The sequence below is a fragment of the Molossus molossus genome, unplaced genomic scaffold, assembly GCF_014108415.1.
Source record: "Molossus molossus isolate mMolMol1 unplaced genomic scaffold, mMolMol1.p scaffold_m16_p_17, whole genome shotgun sequence".
Lineage (NCBI taxonomy): Eukaryota > Metazoa > Chordata > Mammalia > Chiroptera > Molossidae > Molossus > Molossus molossus.
This window is the reverse complement of record NW_023425352.1, coordinates 21,031,865-21,054,054: the sequence shown is the minus strand read 5'-3', so window position 1 is coordinate 21,054,054 and position 22,190 is coordinate 21,031,865. Positions and strand designations below refer to the sequence as shown.

At 43.8% G+C, this 22,190-nt stretch overlaps 1 protein-coding gene across 2 annotated transcripts in view; it reads left to right on the top strand.

The window, feature by feature from the left end:
- The window catches only part of PDCD11 (programmed cell death 11), a 47,607-nt gene that overhangs the window by 19,174 nt on the left and 6,243 nt on the right, over positions 1-22,190 (top strand). For both annotated transcript variants that reach the window (XM_036264904.1, XM_036264903.1), the window contains exons 12-27: positions 185-331; positions 1,653-1,904; positions 2,398-2,532; positions 3,302-3,496; positions 4,409-4,579; positions 5,575-5,794; positions 6,572-6,721; positions 7,150-7,265; positions 9,102-9,643; positions 10,529-10,591; positions 15,115-15,223; positions 17,291-17,380; positions 17,591-17,693; positions 18,133-18,310; positions 20,636-20,692; positions 21,550-21,672. In XM_036264904.1, coding sequence (XP_036120797.1) covers positions 185-331; positions 1,653-1,904; positions 2,398-2,532; positions 3,302-3,496; positions 4,409-4,579; positions 5,575-5,794; positions 6,572-6,721; positions 7,150-7,265; positions 9,102-9,643; positions 10,529-10,591; positions 15,115-15,223; positions 17,291-17,380; positions 17,591-17,693; positions 18,133-18,310; positions 20,636-20,692; positions 21,550-21,672 — 2,651 coding nt within the window. The remainder of the gene's footprint in view (positions 1-184; positions 332-1,652; positions 1,905-2,397; positions 2,533-3,301; positions 3,497-4,408; positions 4,580-5,574; positions 5,795-6,571; positions 6,722-7,149; positions 7,266-9,101; positions 9,644-10,528; positions 10,592-15,114; positions 15,224-17,290; positions 17,381-17,590; positions 17,694-18,132; positions 18,311-20,635; positions 20,693-21,549; positions 21,673-22,190) is intronic.

Sequence of the window (22,190 nt, the reverse complement as noted above, 5' to 3'; positions counted from 1 at the left end):
AACAAACCCAACTGCACCCAGAACAGTGTGGCATGTGTGCTTCACCCCTATGAGATCTGGAATAACAGGCACAGTTAGTCCAGGAACTGTGGGCTTCAAAAGAGAGGTGTGACGTGCTTTGTTTTAAGAGGTAGAGGAAAAACCATTCATGAGGCATCATGGCATTTTTTCTTGGGACTTCTAGGGCACAGTGCTGACCATAAAGCCGTATGGGATGTTGGTGAAGGTGGGCGAGCAGATCAGGGGCCTAGTACCCCCCATGCACCTGGCTGATATCCTGATGAAAAATCCAGAGAAGAAGTACCACATTGGGGATGAAGTCACATGCCGGGTGAGCCTCCTGAGGGTCTCTGTTGGGGTTTTGGCCAGATGGGAAGAAAGCAGTACTTTTCAGATTAAGTTTCTGCTCTTTTGCACTAAATGACAATGTGACGTCTGCAGTGGTGTGCCTGGCATTAGGAAGAGAAAACTGGCTTCCTGTCCTTGAGAACTGTGTAATAGGATTGAGAGTTAAAATATTTATGCATAAAGAGAATAGACCAGTGTGTGACCTTTTGCCACATGGTTTGGGCAGAATATATTCTGTGATCATGTATCAGAAAGGGGACGTGAGGGTGGGCTGGGGCAGCAAGAATTGTTGATGCAATAGCAACGCCATATAACATGTATTCTGTGCCCGTTGCTGTACTAGGCACATGAAGTTCATTATCTCATTTAATCCTTAAAACAACTTTGTGAAGTAAGTACTGTTATCCTTATTTTGAAAGGGGAATTTAAAACTTAGGAAAGCCATGCATGTTGGCCAAAGTCACACTGCTAATAAATGGCAAAGCAGTTTTCAATTTTAGGTCTATGTAACAGTAATGCACTTTTGATTTCTGATGAGGTGGGGCTTGAATTAGAAAGGATGGATAGGATTTGGAAGTTTGAGGAGGAGCAAAGGGGTGTGTCAGTCACAGAAATAGCCCAAACAAAGCTGCAAAACTGAGTGGTTTATTACAAAGGCTTGAATCCCAAGAAAAGCTTCACAAAATTGTGAGATTAAATGTGATAGTACACAGTGCTTTACATTGATTTTCTTTTATTCCACTACTTATTTTCTTATTTTCATTTTACGTCACTACTCTTGCATCAACAGATTGATTACCCATTGGCACAATGTTTTATAGTTGTGGAGTTAGGGGGCTTAGAAATAGAGGAATTCCTCTGCCCTTAAGGAGATGATTTTCTGAGGAATTAGAGATGGTTGGATCTCTCAGTTTTAGTTTACAGCTAATACACAGTAGTGTTGACATGGTAAATTGGCTTAGTCATTCATTCTATTACATGAGATGCTAATGGTCTAGGAAGGAGCAAAGGCAGGTAGAAGTAACTGACACAGGACCCTGAAGGTGCAGTGAGATGATGAGTGTTGCTGTAGAACCAGGAGGGAGCTTATGGTGGAAGTACATTTGAAATAGAGATGATTATGCCCTAGATTGTCATCCAGTAGGAAACAGAGAGGATCTGCAGCTGAAATTATTCTCAGAGGGAAAGAAATAGCAGATTCTTAGGGACTGGCCAGGACCTTTGGGTTCAGAGGATTGCAGAGACCAACTCAGTGTTTCTCTTGATAACTGGTAACTTGTTGACAGCCATTATCCTTTCCCTAGGTTTTGCTTTGTGACCCTGAAGCCAAGAAGCTGATGATGACCCTGAAGAAAACCCTGGTTGAGTCAAAACTACCTGCCATCACCTGCTATGCCGATGCTAAGCCTGGTCTTCAGACACATGGCTTTATCCTCAGGGTCAAAGACTATGGCTGCATTGTCAAGTTTTATAATGATGTGCAGGGATTGGTACCCAAGCATGAACTCAGTGCTGAGTATGTTCCTGACCCAGAGAGGGTCTTTTACACTGGCCAGGTAATCTTTTCCCTGGGCAGACCCCTACCCTTGGTGTTTCCATGAACACAGATTTGAAGGAGTGGTGTGGAGAGCTATTTTTTAAGGGAAGAGGAAGAGAGCATGCGGGACAGTGGGCGTGAGCCAGCTTGGTGTAGGAGATGGGAACAGAACAGAAAGAAACCTTCAAGGGTCTTCACCGGAAGCTGGCAAACTAATGCACCACCAGGGGGCAGTGTCAGAAAACTAGTGAATCTGGGTCTGTCTAGGAAAAATAATTTTTTAAAACTTGAGGTTGTACCAAAAATTTATTCATGTCTTTCTTTCATGCAAATGCTGACTCGGGGGGATTCTGTGTAGCTCTCAGTACATTTTTTTTTCACTGTGTTCTGATCTGATCCAGGATCTGGGTGGCTCTCCCAAGGCCTCTGCAGCGCTGGCGGAGGGCACCTCTGTCCATGGCCCCACAGGCCTTCTGAGAGGAGTGAGCCAACCAGGTGTGGTTTCTCACCAGGTGGTGAAGGTTTCGGTGCTGAACTGTGAGCCATCTAAAGAGAGGATGCTGTTGTCCTTCAAGCTGTTGAGTGATCCAAAGAAAGAGCATGCGGAACACAGTCAAAAGAAGAGAAAAGCTGTTAACGTTGGGCAGGTACCCGGACTTCTCCAGACTAGTTATTTTAGTTTACAGTTGCTGAGAGCTGTGCCACTCACACATGGGGTACAGGAACCCATGGAGGGAAAGATCGAGGTAGCTAGCTACAATGCTGGGGCCAGAGGGAGTTGGGGTTTTTGAGGGGGAACCTCATATGTTTTTTCTTTTGTGTCAGAGCAAATGCAGTCTGTCCAGGAAGGGAAAGTTGTGTCGTGGTGTGGTTCTTTGGCAGTGTACTGCTGTTCTCTTTCCTCTCTGGTCCCTAGGGCCATCCTGCAAGACTCTTTCCTCTGGGACCCTGTGGAGGGACTTGGGAGAGGAATGACGTGAATGTACAAATGGGTCCTGGTGTGTGTGTGTGTGTGTATGCGAGCCTGCTGGGTCTTTGGGGCAGGTGGTGTGGGTGTGGAAGACAGCTTCTCTGATCTTTTTTTAATATGCTTTTATTGAATTTTTAGAGAAAGAGGAAGGGAGAGAGAGAGAGAAATATCGATGTGAGAGAGAAACATCAATTGGCTGCCTGCTGCATGCCCCGTAATGGGAATCGAGCCTGCATCCTGGGCATGTGCCCTGACTGGGAATTGAACCGGAACCTTTCAGTCCATGGGACGATGCTCAAGGCACTGAGCCACACCGGATGGCCAGCTTCTCATGATTTCTGGTGCTGGAATTTGATTCCTCTGATCTCTGCCTGACCTAGACGAGAGGTCGCTCTCCCTGCCTAAGACAAGTGTTTTGTTTTTTTGTCTTTCTCTTCCCCGGGTAGTTGGTGGATGTGAAGGTTTTAGAGAAGACCAAAGATGGGCTGGAGGTGGCTGTACTGCCCCACAACATCCCTGCTTTCCTCCCCACGTCTCATCTCTCCGACCATGTCGCCAACGGCCCACTGTTGCATCACTGGCTCCAGGCCGGTGACACCCTTCACAGAGTCTTGTGTCTAAGTCAGAGTGAGAGACATGTTGTATCCTTTACTGGTGTCTGGGGAGCCACGGACGGCGGGGAGCCACGTGCACTCTTGGGAAAACTCTGGGTTGGGCTGTGCGCTTAGTTGGAAACTCTATGGAAAAAAGTAGGATATTTGACTACAGAAATACTTCCATAAAACCAAACCAGTGAGCAAGCCTGCACTTTCCCTATATTTCCCTGGTGGAAAGTAAGAGCGGGATTGGAATCCTGCCAGCAGATGCTGGTGGTCAGGGCAAAATGGGAATCCAGGTGTTCGGGGGCGATGTGGCCTTCCAGGCTCAGTGGGATATTTCCAAGTAGCATATCTGGCCTTCGCAGGGTACTTGGTACTCACCCCTCCAGTTAGAATAATTAATAAGGTAGTTGCTGGCCTCCTTTTCTCCTTTTCCCCCCTCCCACCCAAAGGAATTTGGGGCTCAGAATATTCCCTTTGATCTTGGTGTGGCTGTTTTGAAGGAGAATATTGGCTATTTTCTCACAGAACATAAAATCTGCTTGGAGTGAAGAGAGGAGGTGAAGTAGCATTGGTTAGTGTGAGGATTGTGTCATGGCCAGTCCAGCTGCCAAGCCACAGGGAAGAGCCATTCCCATTTTGGTCCTCTCCAGTAATCTGGAGATGAGTTAGGAAAGGAATAAAACGGTGGTTCTCAAACTTGACTACACATCAGAATCACGTGCAGGGCCTGTTCAAACAGCGTTCTGGGCCCCACCTCAGAGTTTTCCAACTCATGAGTCTGGGGTGGTGCTTAAGACTTTGCATTTCCAGCAAGTTCCAGGTGATGCTGCTGCTGCTGGTTTGCACACTTAGAGAATCATGGTAGAACAGAGGGTGTATAGTGGAGAAAGATGGGGGAGACGGGCGTTTTATCTTCCTTTGCTGGAATATTCCTTGACGAAGTGCCACTAGCTCCTTTGTAGGAAGCCATCTTTGGTCTCCACCGTAGAGGGTGGCCAGGATCCTAGAAGCTTCTCAGAAATCCATCCTGGAATGCTGCTTATTGGTTTTGTGAAGAGCATCAAGGACTATGGTGTGTTTGTCCAGTTCCCCTCAGGTCTTAGTGGACTGGCCCCCAAAGCTGTAAGTTCAGCTCCATGCACAGGGGCACAGGGCTTGGAACCTGAGGGTTTGTGGGAAGGAGCAAGATGTATTAATCCCTTGAAAGATTTCCAGAGACATGGCATGAAGGCACCTGGCTGGGGGGAGTGGGGCTGAGATAGTTTGTGCTCCTCTGCCCAGCTGTGTCCTGGAGGAAGGAGCACCTTTTCAACTTCACGCTGTAGCACAGAGTTAACAGGTGGTGGTCCTGAGACTTTGGTCTCCAGAGAGGATCCTGAACTTGTTTTATACTCTCAGCACGGTAGACATAGAAATTGATTTTCCTGAGCAGCCAGGTATAGGTGTTACAGCCTCCTGGGGTTTTTGAGGTGTTATAGTACCAGAATACCCTTGAAATTATCCCCCTCCCAAACCACCATGTTTTTGAATTCTAAACTTCTCAAACTGGAAAAAATCTTAGTGATCCCATAGTTGAATCCCTAATGCCTGCTGAATAAACAGACCAGAGCAGGGTGGAGTCTTGCCAGCATCAGTGTAACACAGTGGTAAGCACATGACTTACAGCTCATTCCTGCCATGGGTAATTCATAAATATTTCTTCTGTTCCATAGATTTGTCTTCCCTGTATTTTGTCTGGCAACTCTCATTTGCATCCCCTGCCAGAATGGTTTCAAAAATAGGAGTAGAGGGGAGGACCCCAGAAACATGCATAGTGAGGGGCAGAGGGTTGCCATTGGGTGTTAGAGGCATGGACAGTTTGGTGTTCCCCTGGCTTGCCAGTAATGTGCCTTCTTGGCTGGGTGCCCTCAGAAGGCTGGGTTGGGCAGCCGGGGCCTCTGCTGTGTTTTTATGGAAGGGGAGTGGAGCTGTGCTAAGAGAGGCCGGGGGGGACCTTGCTAGGTCCCATCTCTCCTCCCCATGTCTCAAACCCCTTTGTGGGCACTTGGAGTGGGCTCTCTTAATAGAGACTTTTCTTATTTAAAAAAAAAATTTTTTTTTCTGCACATTCTTTTTAGATCATGAGTGACAAATTTGTGACCTCCACAAGTGACCACTTTGTCGAGGGGCAGACGGTGGTTGCAAAGGTGACCAACGTGGACGAGGAGAAGCAGCGGATGCTGCTGTCTCTGCGGTTGTCGGACTGCACTCTGGGGGACCTGGCTACCACCAGCCTCCTCCTCCTGAGCCAGTGTCTGGAGGAGCGGCAGGGCGTGCGCAGTCTCATGAGCAACCGAGGTGGGAGCAGGAGGGCAGAGGATGAGGGTCAGGGATGGGGAGCGAGTGTTGTAAGTTATGCCCGGCTGTTTTCCTGAGTAGTTGGACTTCCCAAATACTGAAAACGTTTTTGGTAAATTTTTCAAAATAGGAGTCTGACATAAAGTGCACGGATCATTTAGGGTGCAGCTCAGTAAATGAAACCCTTGTTTAATGCCCCCCCTCCAGCTTCAGATAAAGATTATTACCAGCAACCCAGAAGTTCCCCTTTCCTCCTGCCCAGTCCAGAGTCAAAATTTCCCTTAGTTCTGTGGACTCAGGTTTGCATTTGTTGTGAATCCATTCACCTCTTCGATCTTTGTTCCTTATTGGACAAATATACTGTGGGTGATAAAATGGAACAGGGACCTACTAGAAGACTTAGTGAGGGGTTATTTTTCTGACCCTTCTAAGTTTTGAACCATTGTGTAGATTGTTGGAACCCTGATGGGATTTGGGGATAAGAAGCTTGAGAGGGTAGATTCCAAACAGAAAGAGTAGAAATTCAGAAACCAAGTGTTACTGACATTTGTTGACTATATTCATGAATTATGGCCAGGTAGGATTCGCAAGAAGCATAGGTGTCTCTCTCTGTGACAGGACTTTTCATGGGCATCGGACATTTTTGCCAAAAGTGATTTTACCTTCACGGTGGTTCCAGTGCTGCACTGTCCTCTGTGTGGCGGCACATTTCCAGAGGAAAAGAATGGTAAGAATGTTGTTTCTTGCTAATTTCTGTTTCCTTTGGGTCTCTGGCAGATTCTGTGTTGATCCAGACGCTGGCTGAGATGACTCCAGGGATGTTCCTTGACCTAGAGGTGCAGGAGGTGTTGGAAGATGGCTCTGTGGTGTTCAGTGAGGGCCCAGTGCCTGGCCTGGTCCTGAGAGCCAGCAAATATCATCGGGCAGGTGAGTGGTCTTGCCCACCATGGTTGGTGGGGGAAAAACCCTTTGCCCATTGCTTTCTCTCCTGAATACAGAATTTCCAAACAGGGTAGATGAGCTGATTCAGTAGAAACTTTTGGTATGCCTGTCTTGTGTGAATGCAAATTCTGACAACTGACAGCGTTCTAAAGAAGGTTAAGATGTGAATCCTTTTATTGTTATAATTGGGTAAATCTGGATTTTTATATATCAGGTTGCATAAAGTCAGGCACTCCTGAACTTGGATTATGGGTGCCAGACCATAGCTTTCCTAGCCCATACAGACCCAGGACATGTGTTCTGTTTTTGTGCCCAAGGGCCTGCAAGGCTCTTGAAGCGATGCCGTCTCCCTTCCCCCTGCTCCGGGGCGGGGGTGGGGAGGTGATCATGTTGTGTTTGGTTCTGTACTGCAGGGCAGGAGGTGGAGTCTGGGCAGAAAATGAAGGTTGTGATCTTAAATGTTGACCTGTTGAAGTTGGAAGTACATGTTTCCCTTTGCCAGGATTTGGTGAATAGAAAAGCTAAAAAGGTAAGCTTGCTGAAGACTTTCATTTCCATGGTTTTATGCATTATACACCCTTTTAATCCTACACATTTCCTCAAGGATTCTAACACAAATGATTGGAGATAGGGTAACCTTATGCCTGGATTTATCTGTGTCATTCCCAGTGTATACCTCTCATTCTGGTGTGATTATTAATACCAAGTTTCATTCTCGTTCAGATGATACATTTTATGGTCACCCTGTCTTAAGGGCCAAGCAGGTAATGAGTGAAGTGGGCCACGTGGGTTATAGGAGTGGTAGCAGTTAGGCTCCGACAGCCTGCAGAGTGCATGCCCTGCCTGCTAGGAACAGACACCATTCGTTTCCATCTGGTTGTTGTCGGATCAGAACATCTAGGCTTGGTGTTGCTAAGTCTTTAATTTTTAATTTTAATTTTAATTTTTTGTTAATCCTCACCTGAGGATATTTTTCCATTGATTTTTAGATAGAGTGGGAAGGAGGTTAGGGGGAGAGAGAGAGAAACATCGATGTGAGAGAGACACATCAATTAATTGCCTCCCACTTGACCCTAACCGGGGCTGGGGATCGAACCTGCAACCAAGGTTTGTGCCCTTGACCAGAATTGAACCCAAGACCCTTCAGTCGGCCGGCCGATGCTCTAACTGCTGAGCTAAACAGGCCAGGGCTAAGTTTTTAGAGAAGGCAGAATTTGGATTTTTATTTGAAATAAGAGTGGGAAAGATTGAAAACCATTTAAAAAACATCATATGAGCCCTGGCCAGTTTTGCTCAGTGGTTAGAGCGTCGGCCTGTGATCCAGAGAGACCCGGGTTTGGTTCCTGCTAAGGGCATGTACCTCGGTTGCAGTTTGTCCCTGGCCCTGGTTGGTCGCGCGGGTGGCAGCCACTTGATGTATTCCTTTCACGCCAATGTTTCTCTCTCTCTCTTCCTCTTTCTCCCTCCCCCTCTATCCGAACAAAAAACGAAAAAATGTCCTCGGGTGAGGATTAAGAATAATAATAATAATAAAATAAAAAACATCGTATGACCCAAACAAAACATATCTGTGGGTAGTTCTGATCTCCTGGCTACTCATCAACACCCTCTCTTGAACACTTGTGTTTAAGAGAAGAATGCGTTTGAGGGAACTGTCAAAATTAGTAGTATCTCTCTCTAGATAACATATTTGGCCATTGTCTGAAGTACTTATAAGCACCCAACTGCGTAGAGTGTGGTGTAGAGAATTACATATGAATAATCCTTAACCTCTAGTTGCTTGTAATTTTAAGACTTTGAGAGACAAAGAGAAATAGAAAACAATACTAACCCCTTACTAAGTGTTCTAGCAGGTCCTTATTCCATTTTATCATCCAAGTGAAGCTGGTATGTATCAGGGCATGAGCATAGTTTGGATTTGGGGGACAGATAGACTAATTACCTTGCACATAGTAAGCCCTCAGTAGTGGCTCTGTTTGTTGAATGAAAGAATAAGTAAATTGGTGGGGAGAGCTGTAGGACTAAGAGAGTCAGGAGCCATAGTGTCTTAAAGCTGGAGAACCATTAAAGGTCACCTGGCTGATTTCACTAGTTGTAGGTTAGGACCTAGGACTCTGAAGTAAAAACAAAACAAAAGCTAATGCCAGGGGATTCTGATGTGGCACCTTGAGTTTAGTCAAGTCACCTCATTGCACAGGAGGGGAAAGCTAAGTCGAGGAAGTGAAGGCTAGTTTATTACAACCCAGACTAGCCTTGGGTCCCCTAGGCTTTCCCCAGTCCTATATACAGTGGTATATAGCCCATTGGGTGATGAACGAATACTTGTGGTAAGAAGTGGGGATGGTGAATTTGCTCTGTTTTGCAGCTGAAGAAAGGCAGTGAACACCAGGCGATTGTGCAGCACTTGGAGGAGTCCTTTGCCATTGCCTCCTTGGTAGAGACTGGCCATCTAGCAGCTTTCTCCCTAACCTCTCATCTCAATGACACTTTCCGCTTTGACTCGGAGAAGTTGCAGGTGGGACAGGGTGTCTCCCTAACTCTCAAGACCACAGAACCAGGAGTGACTGGTCTTCTTTTGGCTGTTGAGGGACCAGCTGCTAAGAGGACCATGCGACAGACCCGGAAGGACTCTGAGACAGTCGACGAGGATGACGAAGGGGACTCATCAATGGCTGTAGGGTCTCTAAAGAAGCACACCCTCTCCATTGGGGACTTGGTCACAGGGACTGTCAAGTCCATTAAGCCCACCCATGTGGTTGTGACTTTGGAAAATGGCATCATTGGCTGTATCCATGCCTCCCACATTCTAGATGATGTTCCAGTGGGCACATCTCCTACTGCCAAGCTGAAAGTTGGGAAGACAGTCACTGCCCGAGTGATTGGTGGGAGAGACATGAAGACATTCAAGTATGGAGGCTTTGGGGGCTGGGTGGCTTTGAGGGGAGAATGTTGTAATTATGGGAGAAGGAATGGGAATAGAGGCAGGTTTCAAAAGTTGCAAATGAGTCAGATTTTTTTTTTTTTTTTTAGTTAACAAAAACATTCATCAAATAATCCTTTTATGTGTCTTACTATTTTTAGAGTATAGAGTATTGGTTTAGAATCAGATCTAGTTTCAGATTTGCCCTTTAAGATTATATGTGACAGGAGATAAGTAGTTACTTAACTCTTAGTTTTATTTTCTTAATATGTAAAGCGAGAGTAATGGTGGTGACTACCTTGTAGGGATGTTGTGAAGATTGAGAGAATAGCTAGTTTGTAACGTGCCTAGCAGGCTGCCTGACACATAGTTATTGCTCAGTAGCATCAGCTGTTATTATAATTCATCTCGCCTTGTATACCTTATTTATACTCACTTACTTTAAAACTTGTTACAATATGTTATTGTAGCAGAAATCTTTGCTATAATAAGGAAAGCAAAAAGACTTCAAAGTCTAGCCAATAACTTGCATATTAATTTCAGTAACTGGGATTTTTACTAAGTCATTTTTTCTCTCTAGACCTCAATTTCCTACTTTTCAGAATAAAGGAATTGGAATATATAGTCTATAAGGAAAATTCTTTTCAGGGTTTCATATGACAATCCTAAAAGATCAGATGAGCCAGCTCTTTGATGTGATACAAAGGATGAGAATGAGAGCCCTCAGGCCTTACATATCACCAATGGGTGGGGTGGCAGTAGAGCAGGTGGTTTTTGAAGCTTGGTTTGATGGGGAGTAGAAAGAAACTGATCTGCAGAGTGTGGTGTTACAGAGAAAAAGAGAAATGATTTGACCTTATTTGTATTCCCAGGTTTCTCCCAATAAGTCATCCCAGATTTATTCGAACCATCCCGGAGCTGAGTATTCGGCCAAGGTGAGGGGAACCAATAGTATGGTCTCTTGGAAAAAGCTCTGGGCCTTGGAGACAGGAACCCGAGTCCTAGTTTCAAGCCCGCCAGTGTCATGACTTGACTTGGCCTCTCTGTCCAGGTTGACTTATTTCTCTAGTAGGGATATTTGTCTCTCAGAGGGCTAGTTAGTGAGGTTACATGAAAATTAATGTAAAAGCTATGTTCAAGGCTTAAGCATCATTTAAAGGCTTTAGCTGTTCTGTTTGTAGGCATGTAACGAAAAGAAACAATTTTACTCTCAGCTCAGGTCCCTAAATAAACAACATGTAGCCAAGAATACCTGTTCTCTGAGTAAAGATGACTGGAGTTTGGTGACTGGAATTTTAGATCACGATCTAGTGCATTCTACAGAGGGGTGTTCAGGAGGGATTCTGGGTGGAGGAGAAGTAAGTAGTAGTTCCATGTAGTGGTGGGTGCAATTTGTCTGGGATCATTTTTTTAGAGGATCTTAAGCATTTTGATCCATGAGCCTATCTGCTTCTTGCTTCCTCCATTAAAACCAAACCAGACCAAAGCCCAGCCTTTCAGAATTGACAGGCCATCTAATGAACGAAGCTAGGTACCTGTCTGTGCAAGTGGCTCTGCAGGCAGCCTTGGGGGCCATCCACGCTGGAAATCTTGGGTGCCCAGGGTTATGGAGGGGCCTCTGAAGTAACTGTTCAGGGTAAGGTTTGGTCCATGTCCTGAAAGGATCAGAATAGAAGTGGAATATTTCAGGGGAGGCTTGTGTCTGAGATAGGGAAATATTCTTGGAACATGGAATTCCAAATGCTAGTAACATTTCCTGGAACTTCAAAGTAAGCCCCTTAGTTCCAGAACAATGAGCTTTGGTGGAGCACACATTCCTATTTATTTAATCTCTGGTTCTTTTAGTTTTGTAGATTTTGATTGTGTATCCCACCAGTCTTTGTTGTGAGAAAGGGGGGCGATGTCATCATAGTAATCATTTTATAATGCAGTATCTTCACCTCGGAGGCACGATGTCTTGTTTAATTAAGGGTTGAGGTCAAGTAGTTTATTCAAGCTAAGGGTAGATGCTCTAAATTAATGAATACTGCAAGGGAAAACCCACTGTGATCCTAATTGGTTCTTGACCCTCTTATTAACTAACACTGCTGTTGTTGGTCCGCCTCTTGTCTTGGGAGACTGATATGAATCAGCATGGTGGTCCTTGGCTGTAGCAGGGTGGGCAAGCCAGGAAATAAGTGCATATATTGAGTAAGTGGGGATGGTCGTTATAATAGAAAGATGGACAGATAAACTTTAGCACATCTTCCATCTCCTGCAGCTATGTTGTGTTGTTACTTATTTTAATCAAGGACCTGAGAAACAGCATAAATGTAACAGTAGAATTATTGCCATATTTCTGTAATGCTTCTGTTTTAAAATACATATTTTGAAGTCAGGAGGAAAAACACTTATTTAATTGGTGGCATTGACTTATTGAGGAAAGAGAGTCATATTTTTATTCCCCACTTATATATGGAGATCTTGTGCACAGAGAAATGCCATCTGTACTAGAGCTGAGTTCAGGGTTATTGAGGGTCATGCAAGATAAGATGCTTCCCACTCAGTTCTTCCTTTGTAGGGGGTAGGAGTTAGAGAGTAGAGTAGTTCCAGTCTTAAAATGTATATCTGGAATTCCTGCTGGTCAGTACGTTTTCTCTTAGCATTAAGGCCAGCGCTTCTTTTTTTGTTTTTATTTTTTTTGTGTGCAGTTTCTGTAGAGAGGCAGTTTAAAATCATTTTAGGAAAAGAAAATGGTTAACACATACCTGGTGTGTGTGTGTATGTGTTGGGCTTAAACAACAGGCACCTATTTTCTCATACTTCTAATGGCTTGAAGTCTGATATCAAGGTGCCAGTAGGGTTTGCTCGTCTGAGGCCTCTCACTTTGAACTGTGGATGGTATCCTTCTTCCTTTGTCTTCACATGGTCTTCCCTTTGTGTACATTCGTGTTTTAATCTCCTCTCCTTTTTTCTTTCATTGTGTTAAAAATACACACTGTAAACTTACCCTTACCAGTTTTTAAGTATACATTACAGTATTATTAACTACATGTACATTGCTGTATAACAGATCTTTTGAACTTTGTTGTCTTGCATGACTGAAACTCTGTTTCTCCCTCCCCATCAGCCTCTGGCAGCCATCATTCTGCTTACAGTTTCTTTGCATTTGATTAGTTTAGATACCTCACATAAGTGGATCATGCATAGTCCTTTTGTGACTGGCTAATTTCACTTAGCATAAAGTTCTCAAGGTTTGTCCACGTTGTAGCATATAGCAGGATTTCCTTTTTAAGGCTGGATAATACTCCATTTTATGTTTATACCACATTTTCTTTATCCATTCATCCACTGATGGACATTTAGGTTGCTTCCATATCTTGGCTATTGTGAATAATGCTATTATGAATGTGAGTGCACAGATACCTCTTTGAGATCCTTTTTTTTTTTTTATCCTCACCTGAGGACATTTTTCCATTTTTGTTCAGATAGAGTGGGAGGAAGAGAGAGAGAGAGAAACATCGACATGAAAGGGGCACGTTGAGTGGCTGCCTCCTGCACAACCCCAACCAGGGCCAAGGATGAATCACAACCGAGGTACGTGCCCTTGACTGGAATCGAACCCGCGACTCATTGGTCTGTGGGCCGACGCTCTAACTGCTAAGCCAAACTGGCCAGAGCCCTATCTTCTTTCTTTCTTTTTTTTTTTTAATCCTCACCTGAGGACATTTTTGCATTTCTCTTCAGATAGAGCGGGAGGGAGAATGGGAGGAAGAGAGAGAGAAACATAGATGTCAGAGAGACACATTGAGTGGTTGTCACCCACATGACCCCACTGGGGCCAGGGACAAACTGCAACCAAGGTACATGCTATTAGAGGGAACTGAACCCAGGACTCTCCGGTCTATGGGTTGACGCTCCAACCACTGAGCTAAACCAGCCAGTGCTATTTTCTTTCCTTTTTTTAAATTTTTTTTATTTTTGGTGGTACGTGCCCCTAACAGGAACCGAACCTGGGACTCTCTGGTCTGCAGGCCGATGCTCAACCGCTTAGCCAAACTGGTCAGGGCTATTTTCTTTTTTTAATATATATTTTTATTGGATTATAATTGGCTTATATTATTATGTTAGTTTCAGGTGTATAGCATAGTGATTTTATTTTTTTAATCCTCAACTGAGGATATTTTTCCATTGATTTTTAGATAGAGTGGAAGAAGGAAGGGGGAGAGAGAGAGAGAGAGAGAGAGAGAGAAACATCGATGTCAGAGAGACACATTGATTAGTTGCCTCTCTCAACACTCTGGCCAGGGTCAGAGATTGAACCTGCAACCCAGGTACATGCCCTTGACCAAGAATCGAACCCAAGACTCTTCAGTCTGCAGGCTGATGTTCTACCTACTGAGCCAAATTGGCCAGAACTAGTGATTTTATATTTTTACCCTGTATGAAGTGGTCATGTTAAGTCTAGTTACCATTTGTCATCATATGTAGTTATTACAATATTATTGACCATGTTCTCTGTGCTGTATATTACATTAAAATTCTTTCAGTTCTTCTAGATATATGCCCAGGAGTGGGAGTACTGGATCATGTAGTGGTTATATTTTTAATTTCTTAGGAACGTCCATACTGTTTTCCATAGCGGTTGTGCCTTTTTACAGTCCTGTTAACAATGTACAAGGCAGGGTTCCTTTTTCCCCACATCCTCACCAACACTAATTTTCTTTTTTTGTTTTTGATAATGACCATCCTTACAAATGGGAGGCAATATCTCACTGTGGTTTTGATTTACGTGTCCTTGATGATTGGTGTTGTTGAACACCTTTTCATATGCTTATTGGCCATTTGTGTATCTTTGGAGAAATGTCTATTCAAGTCCTGTTTTTTTAACCGGGCTGTTTGTTTTTTTTTTTTTTTGCTACTGGGTGTAGCCTAAGCTCTTATAAGGGCACCAGGCATAATGGATTAAGGCCAACCCTAATGACCTCATTAAACTCCCTGTCTCCATATACAGTCACATTCTGAGGTGCTGGAGGTTTAGTGCTTACACATGACTTCACTTCTTGCTTCAATAGTGTAAAATGAGTTTAATAATATCTACCCTGGCTAATTCACACAGGAGAGTGTTGTCACAATTAGGAGATTATTTGTGAAAGCAGTTCTGCTAACTATAAAGCAATAGCTAAAGTGTCAAGAAAGAAATGAAATAATTTTGTTTCCTAAAATTATAAAAATTATTGGAGACTACCTACTTTATAGCTTGTTCATACCTGTGTGAGTGAAATGGAAAAGATTAGCTATCATGCCAGTATTGTGAACCTTCCCCTTTAAGGAGAGAAATGGGGGCGTGGGAAGGTGTGTATGAGTTGGGGAGTCCTGTGCAATCTATCCAAGGCTACCTGGGGAAAGGAGGAGTTGGTTCAAGCCAGAAGCTCACCCAGGGTTTGGTTTACTCTTTCCCTTGCTTTTCTGCAAATAGTGAGCTGGAGAAGGATGGCCACACTGCTCTGAACACTCACTCTGTTAGCCCTTTGGAGAAGATTAAACAGTACCAGGCTGGTCAGATCGTGACTTGCTTCTTGAAGAAGGTGAGTAGTGCATGCCTTGTAATGCGATGCTGTCCTCTTCTCAGAAGGTAAAGAGAAGCTGGAGTCAAGGGCCATTAGGCTTTGCTTCTGTGTTTGCTCTCATGCTGGTTTGTGGGAGACAATATAAGGCCTTGCTCCTAGAAAACTTTCTGGTCTAATTGAGGAGCTAAATTTATAGCTTATGAAACAGCTAGCAAGCAACTCACAGTTCAACGTGTTTATAGATTAATTGTACAAAATGGAAAGAAAAATATATGATAGAGCAAGATTTAAAATAACTGCAGTATTGGATTTTAGATTTTTTTTTACAAGATAACCATGTAAGATGAAAGATATGTTAATTAACCAGACTGTGGTCATCATTTTTCAAAGTATGTGTAGCAAATCATCATGTTGTATACTTTAAATATATAAAATTTTATTTGTCAATAACACCTGTCCAACAGTGGTCATTGGTGTCAATTCAATTCCAACAGCAATTCCCAATTTGGGGTGCGATGAAGAAGGAAACTTGCAAAAGAACTCCATTGTGATTCGGCATTGCTGTGAAAACAGCAAGGCTGTGGAACAGCTCAATAGTGATACAGCAGGCTGTGAGGCAGTCCTGGGGCCAGGCCTCTCTGGCTAGAGGGCTCTGCTCTCAACCTGCTGGTCTTCTCTGTTCTGGGGAGACATCTCCAGTGTTTCAGCTCAACCAGGGAAGTGCAGTCTGTAGTCTTTGGTGTAAAGGGAAAATGTTCTCCAGATTTTAGATTCTTTAAAAAACAATTTTTTTTCTTTATTGATTTTTTTTTTTAGAGAGAGAGGAAGTGAGAGGGAGAGAGAGAGAAACATTGATGAGAGTGAGACCATCGATTGGCCGCCTCCTGCATGTCCCAAACTGGGGATCAGGCCCACACCTGGGCATGTGCCCTGACCGGGAATCGAACCCGTGACCCCTTGCGCTTGGGTCAACGTTCAACCGCTGAGCCACACTGGCCAGGCGGATTTTAGATTCTTGCCTTTCATAAAGTTCAGACATGATACAAAACGATATTGGGTGCCAGATTGTATGTTCCAACCCCCCAGTGGAACAGGAGTTCAAAAAAGGGAAGAGAACAGTGAGAATTATACTGGTTGGGATATATCGAAGAGGAAGTTGGACTGGGCTTGACTATGAGGAATAACTCCTTCACTGCTGTCAGATTCTTCTTCCATAAGCATCTATCTGAGCACATCACTGGTGCTTGATCCCTTTATTTACCTGTTGTCTGTAGACAGTCATAAACCCCCGATGCCTTTATGATCTGATCTCATGAATCTGGTGTAACAGTCACACTGAAAACTTCCTCTGTTGTTTTCCTTTGTCTTTATTTCCATATCTGGAGTGCCCTCTATTTCTATGGCCTACAGTCCTTCAGGGTCCAGCACAGACAACCCTCCCTTATTACTAATTCTCCTACATATTCCCTTAGCATATTGTACTTCCTCCATGATGCTTGCTGCTCTAGTTATTTGCATACTCACTTGACTTATTCTTTGTAGACTGTCATCTCCTTGAAGGTAGGGCCTGGCTGTGATTTATTACTATCATGCCATGTGCATAATGGCTGCTTGATAGATATTTTGTTAAATTGACTTGAAAATTGGGGTGTATGTTTAGGGTAGAAGACTGTGTAAATAATAAAGGATCAAAATAAAAATTGATTTAGAAATAAGACTTTGGCCCCTGAAGCTAGTTCACAGTCACTGGGAACTGAGCTTGGTGGAAGCTGCAGAGGTCAGAGGGATTGGTCCTGCTGCTTGAGAGCCTCTCTAAAGTATTTTTTGCCTCCTGATTAGCTGAGCACCAGGAGGGATGCACATCCTGCTGGGCCAGCAAAGGCTCTGAGCTAGACTCCGAGTGAAGCCTGTGAGAAGTTGGGCAGGGGCAGTGGGATGTAGGGGTAGATTCCTATCCCTTGGAAAAATGTAGGATTGGGGCCTTTTCAGCCCTGTGATTTTAGGCAAAAATATTTTAATGAAGGTTAAAGAAGAAATTATTGTATCTGTCTCATTCCATTTCTCCTCCTGTTTTTTTCCTCTCAGTACAATGTGATTAAGAAATGGCTTGAGGTGGAGATTGCTCCAGACATCCGGGGAAGAATTCCCATGTTGCTCATTTCTCTTAGCTTCAAGGTCAGTGTACTTGATATCTCTGGAGAGGAAACCCAGGCTCCCTAAGCTCAGCTCGATGTCTGCTGTGTGTTCACAGTTGGTACAAAGAACCATGCACTTAACTCAAGGATTGGTTTGGAAGATACTTGCTATCGAGACTTAAATGCCGTGTGGTTTAGTTAAATGATAGACCTTTCTTCAAACATCAGAGGAGTTTTCTTGCCCTTCCAGGTTCTGAAGCATCCAGATAAGAAGTTCCAGATTGGCCAGGCCCTGAAGGCCACTGTGGTTGGCCCAGATTCCTCCAAGGCCTTCTTGTGTCTCTCACTCATAGGTGTGGTGATAAAATGGTACCTGGTCAGGAAGGGAGGGCATGGAAAGGAGTGGGAAGGGGTCTGAGGCTATTGCCCAGGTTGAAGGATGCCTTGGGTATTAGGGGCCTTGGAAAGCTTGGTGTCTTGGTGCCTTCTTGGCACTATTCTTCTCTTGGAGCTTTACTCTCCGGCTTGTGTTACTCCACTACTGTCTGAGTCACCTTTACCTACACAGTTGGTTTTCTTAGGTCCCAGAAAGAGTTGTCTGCCACATGGCCTTGGGATCCTTGACTACATGGCATTGCAATTTGGGTCTTCAATGTCATTCTGGTCCAGTCAGCCTAAATAACCCAAGTCTGGGCAGCTTCTGCCCTCCTAGGCCTGTGGTTGGCAGCATTTCAGCTTTTTTTTTTTTTGGCTCATTCCCTCTTCCCTGAATCAGGTTCATTCTCCCACTAGGTCCTCACAAGCTTGAAAAGGGGGAAGTGGCCATGGGCCGAGTGGTAAAGGTGACTCCCAAGAAGGGGCTGACTGTCTCCTTCCCCTTTGGGAGGATTGGAAGAGTCAGTATATTTCATGTGAGTGACTCCTACTCAGAGGCGCCCCTGGACGAATTCACCCCCCAGAAGATTGTCAGGTAGGCTCCAGTTTCTTCTTTTCAGCTATTTGTGGGATTGTGTGTGTGTGTGTGTGTGTGTGTGTGTGTGTGTTTTAATTTTAGAGGGTAATACTGATTATGTACCAGAAAAAAAATTGAATAGAAAATGAAAACTTCTATGACTTCTCTTTTTCTTCACAACTTTTCACCATTCTATACTTTGTTCTCTGTCTTTCAACATTTGAACATATATAGAGAGAGAGAGAGAGAGAGAGAGAGCGCGCGCGCATGCGCGCGCGCGCTATAATGTCCCTTTATATAATAGAGTTTTATTTTATATACTGTTCTGCATCTTGCTTTTTTCTCATAGCAGTTTATCATGGACTTTTTCTTTCTCATGCTAATATAGCAAAATCAACCTTGTTCTTTTACCTTATTTTTAACATTTTTTTAGTATTATGTCTTCTTTATCATAAAATTTTCTGCTGATGGACAGTAATGTTGAAATGTATATTTTTTGCATATATATTTCACTGCTGGTATAAGCATATCTGTGAAATGAATCGCTAGTAGTAAAATTGGTCAAATGATGTTATATTTTTGCCAAAGTGCCCTTCAAAAGGACTGTGTTAATTTGTGTCTTCATTGACACTAAATATGACTATCCATTTCTCACATTTCTACCAACACTGGATATTCTTCATTTTTAATCTTAGTAATTGAATAGGCAGAAATTGATCTCCCATTTTAATTCGCATTTCGCATGGTTATTTTTCATGTTTATTGGCTGTTTACATTTGTTCTGTGCTTTGCTTATCCAAGTTGCTTGCTCATTTTTTTACTGAAATGTTCATCTTTTTAATAAAAACAACCCAGTAATCTGTAGGTGCTCTCTAGAAAAGGATAGTAATTGTTTTCAGCTGAGGGGTGATTTATTTATGAACCTCTTAGATGCACAAAAATGAGCCTACCTGAGAGTTTTAAAACCATTTTATAGCCTGAATAAACTAGTATTGAAAAGGCAGATTTCACCTTGATACAGTGAAAACTTCTGAGAATCAGAATGAGCTACCAATGGAGTGGATGCCTTCAGGAGGCAGAGACTGGGAAGTAGTCATTTTGTCTTTTCCATCTCAAATGCCCCAGCCACCAGCACCTGCCTGAATTCTCAACCACTGACCAGAGCTAAACAGCACAAAAATACCTAGGGCCTGGGAGAAGGACAAAAAGGAGACAGAGAGAAATCCAGGATTATCTCTGCTTTTTGTCTCTTAAGGCTTACAAAATGCGGAGTGAGTTTTAGCAAAATATTTATTTTAAATAGATTTATTTATAGCCAAACTTAAATGGATTTATTTAGTAACATTTATTTATAATTCCTTTATTTGTCAAATGTGGTAATAAATTAATTACCTAAAGGTAGATGATCCCTCAAGGTCCTTTCCTGCTTTAGAGGTTATGATGCCATGTTACAAAACGCAGGTGCCTGTCATGAGGAAAATTTGGACTGTACCATTGCTGAGATCCTTTCTACTGCTAAATTTTATACTTTGTGACTTTGGGCTACTAATTACCATTTTAATTTTTTAAATCCTCACCAGAGAATTTTTTTTCCCCATTTATCTTCAGATAGAGTGGGAGAGAAGGGGGGGGGGAGAGAGAGAGAGAGAGTGAGAGATTAACGTGAGAGAGATACATCGATTGGTTGCCTCCCAACGACCCCTACCAGGGCCGGGGACCAAACTGCAACCAAGGTACATGCCCTTCACCAGACTCAAACCTGCGACTCTTTAGTCCACAGGCTGAGGCTCCAACCGCTAAGCCAAAGTAGCCAGGGCCTAATTGCCATTTTAGATAAAATGCGTTTGGAAACTCAACCGGAGGGTAAACCCTGATTACCTTTTGGAAGCCTCCCCAGCTCAGACCTCACTGGTCATCTGCCTTGAGTCTGCAGTAGTTCTAGGTCGTCCCCTGGTCAGGTTTCCTGTGGTTGCTGTCTCTCCACCACGATCATACTCTCCCAAGACCTGATGTAGGGCTGGTCTCATCTCCTAAACACTCACTACATGACTGTGCCTGCCAGAGGGCTTTCATGTCTCCTTTTATTTTCTTCTCTCAGCACTTTGTTGGTAAGAAGATCGGGTCGTGTTATTTTTACCTGACGGACTAGTAAACTGAGGCCCAGAGAAGTGACAGGACTTGTCCGGAGTCCCTCCCAGGTTTTTAAGAGAATGAAGAACCGAGCTCAGGCCTCATGTCTCCTCTTGCCTTTTGGTCAGCCTTGTGGAGAGGAAGCTGAGGTCCTTTGCTGTCTCCTGAGATGCTGGAGTGTCAGTGTTTCCTTCTCTTTTGCTCTCGTTGCAGGTGTTATGTCCTGTCTGCTGAAGGCGATGTGTTGACTTTGTCTCTGCGGTCGTCCAGGTGAGTTTCTGTTATTGGGACAAGAGCAGAAGGACCCACTTAGGGCACTGAGGGGAGGCTCTGTGGGTCTGATGTCGTCTTTGGGCTTCCACCTTTCTTCTCTGCTCATCCACTTTATACCTCGCCTCGTTTTCATCCAGAAAAGCTGAGCACATTCAGATCGCTGGAAGAACCTGTCTGCTAGGCTCTTTTTCCCAGGGAAAGGTTCACACATCCAAATGTGGGTATTCGAGGTCGCCAGGTGGTAGCTCTGGTGAGAGATGATTTAGTCCCGAGGCTTCCATAGTAGAAGTGAGTGTGTCATGAAGTGAATTGGCCTGAGGTCAGCTTGCTCCATGGTTGGAAATGGATGTTGATAAGGCCAAGGCTTTCGGTGTGAGGCGTGGTCAGCCTCTCCCTGCTCTGCACAGCCAGCTCACAGACACGTGTCTGCGGTGACAGGACTGCGGGAGAGAGCAGGGCTGCACTCTCTGTCAGCAGTCTTCAACTGGTGGGCCGCAAGAATTTGTAAAGCATGCAACACCTGACCATTTAGTCATGGGCACTGACCTTTTTACCTTTAGATTGTCAAATAAAAAAATGACAACAGCCAACACAATAATAGCCATTCAGTGTGAATGAATCAAAATTATACCTATTTTGTCAGATTGGTAAAAAAGTACACTTTTTGGTATGCTACTGAATTTTAGTAATTAGTTTGTGTGTGCCATGGTATGAAAAAGGTTGAAAATCACTGCTCTATATCTTACTGACAGGTCCAGAGTCATATTCTGACATATAAAGTTTGTATCCCAGATGAGGGAGAGGGTGGGGAAAGGGGATTAGAGGTTGTGTATGTAAGCCTTTTATTCCTTTAGGACAAACCCAGAGACGAAAAGCAAAGTACCAGATCCCGAGATTAACTCCATCCAGGACATTCAGGAAGGGCAGCTCCTGAGGGGCTATGTGAGGTCTGTCCAGCCACACGGCGTGCTCTTTGGGTGAGTGACATGGAGCCTGGGACATGGGCCAGACCTGAGTGCCCTCCCTGGGTTGTGGTCCCTTGCATTCCTCAGTCACCTCTGAAGGGAATATGGAAGAAGGGGAATGTATATGAGTTTCCATCGGTCCTTTAAATTCCATGTTGTTTTTACTTTACAAAACATTTTGAGTTATTCTTATTTGGTGTTTTAGACAAAATTGGCATGTCCAATTTCAGTTTTAAATACGTCTGGGTTTTCTTTGACTTAGTGTTTGATTGTGATTTGTAAATGTTCTGTGAAATCATATAATATTCACAACCACCAACTATTACAGCCTTCTCTGCTATTACGTTTCCTCATTTTCTTCTCGTCTTTCGAGCAGTTTGTGAGTTATACACTGTGGTGCTGTGGTGTGGGGTGAAAAGTACCTTCTGGTTGCATTTTCATTGTGCTTGATACTTTTTTCCAGTTTACAAAGCCCTCTGTATCCTTTTGATTTATCTGTCATAAATCTTGGTGGCAACTTGGGTCCCTGG